General features: G+C 46.2%; 1 protein-coding gene across 1 annotated transcript; it reads left to right on the forward strand.

Moving 5' to 3' along the window:
• The first annotated feature begins 5,533 nt into the window (after positions 1-5,533).
• Positions 5,534-6,586, forward strand: LOC109772385 (pathogenesis-related protein PR-1). The gene has a single exon (XM_020331072.4). It carries the CDS (start codon positions 5,608-5,610, stop codon positions 6,172-6,174), a length of 567 nt encoding a protein of 188 aa, XP_020186661.1. The 5' UTR covers positions 5,534-5,607; the 3' UTR covers positions 6,175-6,586.
• Positions 6,587-8,491: the final 1,905 nt, after the last annotated feature.

The following is an 8,491-nucleotide window of genomic DNA, read 5'->3' on the forward strand; positions in this document are numbered from 1 at the left end:
ACATAGATCCCATGGATTGTATGATTATGTATAGACCCCCTAAGAACCTCAAGAAATCAAACACATCATTGGAAGTTCAGCTCAACTCGCAATCGTTTCTCCTTTCACCGTCTCGCAATCCAACAAACGACGACTTAACGAATGAACTTTGCTTGTGCATCAATATGGTTGATGAACTGGAGTGAGCCACATCTGTTTGTTTTGTGTTCTAATAAAATACTCTGGTGTCATTATAATTGACAGAATTTTGATTTCACAAGAGCAAGTGAGTGAAAAGCTCTAACCTTATTCTACTAGTTTAAATTTGAGACAGATAAGGCACATATTAAAGAATAAGGCACATATTAAAGAAAAATGATCAATACATGGATGTTGATTGCTTTAATATTGTTGTGCGGATACTAGTTTGCCACAACATGACATTCCAATTCACTACATAGATATAAACTCCACTGTAATTACTATAATCACATATATTTTTCCTCATTATTATTAATTTAGTCGATGTCCCACTATGGACGAGACCCAAGTAATGGGGAAAATATAGACGTTGCTAGGTTGCCACAGACGTTTGATAGCTGGCTGATAGCACTTAGTACCATATCTCCAAATGAGATATGGCAAGATTCTAATTCTTCGTTATTAAAAGTGATTTAATTGGTCTGAATGATTAATGTATTTCTAAATGTATGCACCGTTGCAGGTTTTATTTCTTGATATATGCTTGGTCTATTTCTATTATTGCTCTTGGATCAAAATAAAAAAAGTTGTATTTATTTTGGACCTACTTCCACTACCCACTTTGGGGAAGAATATATTTAAAACTATGGTCAACAATTTAAACCTTGCGCAGCAAGTTGCAAACTCTACATTGCAGAACGAGATCTGTAAATGAGGATGCTAAGTTCCTGTTGTTACGACAAACTCACACAGGTATGAATCTTGTCAATGCATTACACTCTTAATTGATTCATTCAACGCACAATGTAACACTTCATACATGTAGTGTTTTGCCCGGTTATTTGGTTTTTAATTTCATACAGTAATGATACGATGGAGCGCTATATTTTTCAATACCCAAGGTGAATATTTACACCATGCTTATTTGTATACACGTTGCACATGTTTTTTTATAACAATGGTATAATGCATATGTAGGATGGTTTCGAACCGAGGAGGCAATATTTGTTACATATTTTGAATTATGAATGGAATGAACCTCTAAATGATATCCCGGCCATGGAAAGAAACATGATAGATCGCATCAATAGATGGACCTAAGAGAGAATCATCATAGAAGAATAAACAGTTGCTTAGTTATTAATTAACTACAATATATTTATGTGATCATGATTTTTTTTATTTCTTTTGAGAATGACTACCCAAACAATCACACAGAGGTAGTGGCGGCGCCAGGATTCGGCAACGGCCCCGGCCGCCCCAGGCAACCTTTGAGTACTGTAGCACTGTAGCACTGTAGCTACAGTGCCCTCTACAGAGTACGAACGAAATCAGCCTCACGCCCCAGGCAGCTGCCTCCGCCGCTGCACAGAGGTGTTACATTCACATAGCATAAGAGCTCGAAGCTGCTCCGGTACGTCCACAATTAGCACTGAATCGTCTTCTTGCCGTGCTCGAGCTGCCAGTTCATGCGCCAAATGGTTGCACTCCCTGGGAATATGTTGGATGCAGACCGAGTCAAAAGCAACCAGTACAGCTTTAATCTTACTATAATGATTTGGAAGCAGTCCGATCGATCTGATCTCCCTTTCTCCAGCTCCTTTGCAATTACAGCATTGTCAGTCTTTACAATTATACTGCCTCTGAAAACAGTAGTCCAAGCCCGATCAGTTTGCTTCCTCTATAGAACTGCAAGTCTTCGCACGGCAACTGACAGATATGAAAACAAACCCTCTGTGATCCCTTGCTACTGCTCTTGCGCAGGTTTCTCGTGTACAGCAGCCGGCACAGAAGCGGTCTTCTTGTCCCTTGTTCCATTAGTCGACAACGACAAAGTCCTTAACTCTTTACGTGGAGACATGTGTGTGGATCATGTCTTACACGCGCGGTCACATTGATGGGCGTAAGACACAATTAAATGGCTCGGTAAAAAAGTTCGCTAAAAGAGAAATAAGATTTGAAATAGATGTTTTTATTATAGATTGTGATACATGCAACAGCGTTTACTAGTTTTAGTAGGAGATTGACTATTGGCGGAAGACATAGTTAACTGGTCACTGTTTTCACAGGATGGCGAAGGCGGTGCAGAGACGGCCTGTCGACGGTGAGGAGCTAATGGAGAAAGGGCAGGTGTTGTCGTGCGGCCGTGACGAAGTCGGCGCCCTTGTGGCCACCACAACGATCGAGGATCCTGGAGTAATGCATAAAGGTGAGGGCAACTTGAGAGAGGATTTCCATCAACACCTCCGACCCCGCACAAGCCAGTCACGGGACCAGCACCCAAGCTCCCAGTTTAACACGGAGGCGACCGACACTTCTGGCTCCCAAACTCAGACTAGGCCGAAGCGGACCAGGAGGACGCCAGCTGCGCATGCAATTGATGCACCAGCTTGAGCAACAGCCAATTGTTCTGAAGCTTGACGGAGTGAACGCCGTGCCCCTCTTCATTCATCCTTGGAGGCTTGGAGCCGCATACCTACTCCCGAGCCACAAGGCACTGAGCACCGGAGTCCGCGGCCGACAGAGGAAGGAGCCGCGAAGGCTGTCAAGGATCTTCACCACACCAAAGGGGAGCTCCAGCCAAGGTTTTCACTTCCAGTTTCAGAATTTTTCAGCACAAACCAAAATCACAGAAATTCGGTGAATTTCAGTAGTCTTGGTTTGTGTTTCAAAAAAAAGGCCGAAATATTCACTCGAATTCAACTAAATATTTGAATGCAAGTGAAAAATATTTGAATTCATGTATACTACTAAAATTGCCGAAATATTTTGTCCGAAAGGTAAATATTTTTAGTGCCTGCTGAAATTAATGAAATTCGGTAAATTTCATCAAAATCTCACTGAAAGTGAAAGCCACTCCATCACAACCATGACATAGATAGGCAACGCGTCAAGCACGATGTTGATGAGGATCAGGATGGAAATTTTCTTAGTTCATCATCGATCGCCCTTCCAGGGTCATCGATCCAGCTACATTGGAGGCCATCACTTGTCATGAAGCACAACCTCGGGCATAATTTTAATATCAAAATATAGTTTTCCACTGAAATAGAAAAGGACCTAAAACCCAGGAAAATCATCCCCAAAAAAAAAGAGCATTCGTCCCTGGAAAATGGCCCAGCCCAAATTGCACGGAGGCTTAACCCAAACGCTAGGGAGTGCACAAATGAAACCCAAACAGAAGCGCAAAAGATCACCAGAACAGAACGAATCAAAGCCCACGAGCAAATCTCTAGGCAATGCTCCATGATCTTCTGCTGTTGAGTATGATGAAAACGTAGCGAAAACAGATAAAACTAGGAGCTACCACATTTATTTTCATATTCTTTTACGAAAGCGGAAACGAATATAAACCTTGAAAATAAATATGAAAACAGATATTAGCGAAAACAAATACGAAGCGAATACGGTGCAGACAAGGTAACCGAAGTGAGTGTTGACCGAACTTAGAAACGTTGAACCGTAGAGAAAAACACAACCAAACCAACTAATCTATGGAAACACTAACGCCCACAGGTGTGGGCATTTGCATCTCGCCCACACGCGTGGATCCGCGTCCATTTGTGGGTGCACGAATCTTGACATGATTGTGGTGCCACGTAGGAATGGGCTGGTGTATGGGCATTCATCCGTTTGCCCACACGTCCGTTTCACCACACGGAGGGGCCGGTGTGTGGGCGTTTAGCAGTTCGCCCACTCACCAGTTTTCACTCACGCACAAGAGCTAGTGTGTGGGCATTTGCCATCTCGCCCACACGCCAGTTTTCACTCACGCACAAGAGCTAGTGTGTGGGCATTTGCCATCTCGCCCACACGCCCGTCTCCTGTCCAACACCCAAGCTGCCAATTGCCATGAGTTTTTGCAGTGTACATGGCAACTGCCCTAGTGTAGCAGATGGCAACTCTCTTTTTTTTACCCGAACATGTCAGTTGTCATGTGTTTTGCAGGGTACACGGCAACTGCCCTAGTGTGCTTGTAAGCAGATGACAACTCTCTCTTTCACCCGAACATGTTGTTTTGCCATGTCTCTTTGTAGCGCTATACGGCAACTGCCTAGTGTTAGTAGGTGGCAACTCCTGAGGTTTTCAAATCATGGCAACTGTAGTAAACCAGACCATACATGACAACTGCTTAGTGTTAGTAGGTGGCAACCTCTAAAGTTTTCATATCATGGCAACTATAATAAACCAGACCATACATGGCAACAGCTGCAGGTGTCCAAAATGGCATCTGGCACTTGACCTGAGATGGCAACTGCAGTTAAACGGACATTGAAGAGGATCCGGACCATGGCAACTAAGGGGACGTGTGGTGACTGTCACGCGGGACGTAATGCATTTTGCCCACACATAGACGTGTGAGATGGACCGCAAGAAAAAAAAAGCGTGTTGGCGCTAGTTGTTTTGCCTACACATAGGCGTGTGGGCTGGTCTTCTTAGACACCACACAAAACGTGTGGACAGATCCCTTAACGCCCACACGTGTGGCAGTTATCGTCGTCCCTAATCTAATCCATTGTTAACATGGCACAAAATACTATGACTAGGTTAGCAACTTGGCGCAACATCGTAGTAGTACTGGACAGTTATGTATAGAGTATAGTTGAGTGCATGCGTTGGGTTTCATATGGGCATTCTTTCACGAGCTTTGCTACACTTAAGTAAAATTACCTGCGAAGTTATGCATGTGCTGATGTGGGGTTGTTTGATTGGACAACACAGGGCCCCACACTTAAATGAAGGCGGAATTAGTGAGGGTTAGGGAAGGGGGAGTAAGAGATTTACGTAGTAGGTTTGTAGGTGTAGCATTTTTGTTCTTTCGCTATGTAGTTGTGTGTTGTTTTGTGATTAAGTCATAGGCCCATAATAAAATCAAAATTTCCATATTCATGTTTTTCTCGTCGAAAAACACTGTTTCATTTTTGATTCCGTTTCCGCGTTAAATTTTTTTTGTTTCAGTTTGGTTTTGCAAATTTCTGTTTTTGTTTTCATATTTCTTCTACATTTGCATTTTCTCTCGAAAGTTTCCGCTGCGTTTTCGTACCTACTGTTGAGAGGGCAAATAATTTTTGTTCCAGCTCCTCGCCAGTTCGTTCGTTCGTTCTCGTCATGGTCTGGCAGTCAGAGGATCGATCCCTGGATACGTACATCCCCATACAATGTCCAACTTCGCGCCAGAAATCACGCAACAGACGTAGGCGCAGATTGATTAGCGCGTGGACTTTATCTTGTCCAAATCATTCCACGCCATGCCATCCGACATGGACGCCACTCCTCCTTCTCTCCAGAAACACCTGCCCAGCATGAAACTCTCCCGCGCCAACCTCGTACAAATACCACCCGCAGCAAACCATCCGTCACGGCGCAGCACCGGCACGCACGCAGATCAACCACGAGCACAGCTGCTCTACCAAAAGCTCGATCGAAATGCCGCCTCCTCGCCGCTGCGTCCCCGTCATGGCCGCCGCGCTCCTCGTCCTCGCGGCCGTCATCCTCCTCGCGGCCGACGGAGCCGACGCCGCGCGGGGCCACAGGAAGGCCGGCGGCGGCATCAGCCAGCAGGCGTGGCGGTTCCTGGCGTCCCACAACGCGGTGCGCCGCGCGGTGGGCGTGCGCGCGCTGGCGTGGGACGGCGGGCTGGAGCGGTACGCGCGAGACTACGCGAGGGCGCGCGCGCGCGCCGGGTGCGCGCTCGTGCACTCTCACGGGCGGTACGGCGAGAACCTGTTCCGCGGCAGCGGCGTGGGGGGCGGCGGCGGGTGGACGCCCGAGGCGGTGGTGGCGGCGTGGGTGGTGAAGGAGCGGGCCATGTACGACGCCCGGTACAACGCCTGCCGGGGCGCCCGTGGCGCGTGCGGGCACTACACGCAGATCGTGTGGCGGAAGACCACCAGGGTCGGCTGCGCCACGGCGATCTGCGCCGGCGGCCGCGGCACCTTCGCGGCCTGCGCGTACGACCCGCCCGGCAACTACGCCGGCGTGAGGCCGTACTAGGCGAGGAGGGACACCGGTCACCGGACACCTACGCGAGGGAAACGGTGGCACGCACGCCAACGCCATTGTGCGTGCGTGATCGGAGTGACGGCGGGGCTTTGTGTGAGTTGAATTTGTTTACGTGGACCGTGTGGTTTTGTTCCAGCGATTTGTATGCTGTTTGATTCGTTATTCGTTAATTTGCTTGTGAAATGGATGAAATAAGCTGATTTTGTTATTATGTAGTAATATTATACTTTTGCTGCCGCCAAACTCGAAGAAACACGACGTGCGACGTGCCGTTCGTGGCTCAGGAGAATTGGCACGAAGATTTGTTTGTGTGTTGAATTCTTTACGTGGCGTACTGGTATGGCGATCACCTGGTCAGTGTACTGCTTGATTCATTATTCATTAATTTGCTGAGTGAAAAATAAGCTGATTTTGATTCTGTTACTCACGGCATCTCCGAGGCGGACCCTCAAACCCCCCGCATCCATTCGGACCGTGCTGTCCGAACACAGTTTGTCATCCAACGCGGGCTTGTATCGGTCCGTCGAGCGGTCCGAACGTACTTTTTTGGCAAACCCAAGACAAACTGGGGGGCTTTGCGGAAGTCCTGACATCCACATAACGAACGAAAAACCGTCATGTACCCTCTCCTCTCCATTCGGATGGCGCAAGGCCGCTCCTCCTGCTATTTAGGTTTGGCAGAAGGTGATTAGGTGTTTGGCAGATAGCATGTTGGAAGTTGACAAGCGCTATCGGAGAGGCATACAGATTTATGGAATTCATTTTTCAGGTTACGATGCGCTTGAAGGATATTAGTGATTCATATTGGATACTCTCCCCGTCCCGAAATAAGTGTCTCAAGCTTAGTATAATTTTGTACTAGAACTAGTTCAAAGTTGAGACACTAATTTTGGGACGGATGGAGTATAATGTTGGTGTGCTCCATGCCACAAGTGGGTATGTACTTACTCATGGAGGGGGTGCATCGTCATGGAGATTCTGTAAATAGACCATATTAACGAGGTCACCATGGAAGTAGAGCTTACTAGTTTACATACAACTATTGGTGAAGTCTTGACTTACGTGTGGTTAAAAACCAATGTTGGTTACTTTTATGAATTGTGACAACAAAGCGATTATCATCAAAGTAAAGAATTCTAAGGATAATGTAAAGTCCTCAAGAAACATGAAGAGATGTTTGAGTCTTTCCTGAAATTGAGAAACTCTGAAGTAATAATGGTTACATATATTCAAACATACGAAAACCTGGTTGATCCCTTTACAAAGGGACTATCAGGAAATATGACAGATAATGCATCAAGAAAGATGGGTATGCGGCTCATATGTGTTGCACTTTAGTAGTAACTCAACCTTTGTGATTGTAGATCCCATGAATTAGGATCAGGGAAAGCAAATTATTGGTTAACATGAGAGAGTAACCTATAACCCTCTCTAGTTGAAGACGCAAAACTCTCATAGTTGTAAGGTAGGATGGCAAGATGGGTTAATGTGTTTCTATTGGCTATGTTTAGCATTGTCCTATATGGCATTTTGGAAAGAAGACACGTATATGAGCCAAGTTGTTAGACGTCACAGTATATGAGACTTGCGCAATCTCTAGTGGGGAAATATCTGGTGCACCGGTGCACCGAACCTCCGTAGCACATTTTAAATTATTTCGAAAAATGTGTACAAAATTAAGCACATTCACACAACATCAATTGTTATTGTCGCAAAATTTTAGATAAAAATTTAAAACATTGCTCTTGATACAAAAATGACAAATTTAACACTAAATAGTCGAAAATCCGTTTTTGGTCGAGGGAACAGCTGAGGCCGGAATCACAGCCGTTGCTCGTTCTAGGGATCCACGTATATTTCCGTATTGCAGAGAGTATGCCTCTCCCGTATTTGATGATGGGCCCCCACGTATTGAATGGGCACTTGACGGCCACGGCCTAGCGGGACGGGTTAGGCGTGGATGGATCGGAAACTTTCCTGGGCCGACCCGTCCCGTTGCCGTCACGAGCCCCACCAAACGGCAACCTGCCTTCTGTCGATTCAGAAAGCGACCCATGATGGTTGCCGTTGTTCGCTACAGGTAGTGTGGTGGTGGGGAGGTGGGCCCGATTATGCATGCATGCATGGACGTTAAAGAATTAGGCGGTCAGTGCTACGAAGAATATTAGCTAGACTAATCTAAGACCCGCAATCAGGACACCATTATTCTAATGGCTACCCCGACAACTTCCGTCCCCGCGATAGATAATGGACACCGATAAATGCCGACCGTTCGGCCTGGGAGACTCCCAGGCCGAACTACTCGTTC

Source organism: Aegilops tauschii, chromosome 6 (genome assembly GCF_002575655.3).
Source record: "Aegilops tauschii subsp. strangulata cultivar AL8/78 chromosome 6, Aet v6.0, whole genome shotgun sequence".
Lineage (NCBI taxonomy): Eukaryota > Viridiplantae > Streptophyta > Magnoliopsida > Poales > Poaceae > Aegilops > Aegilops tauschii.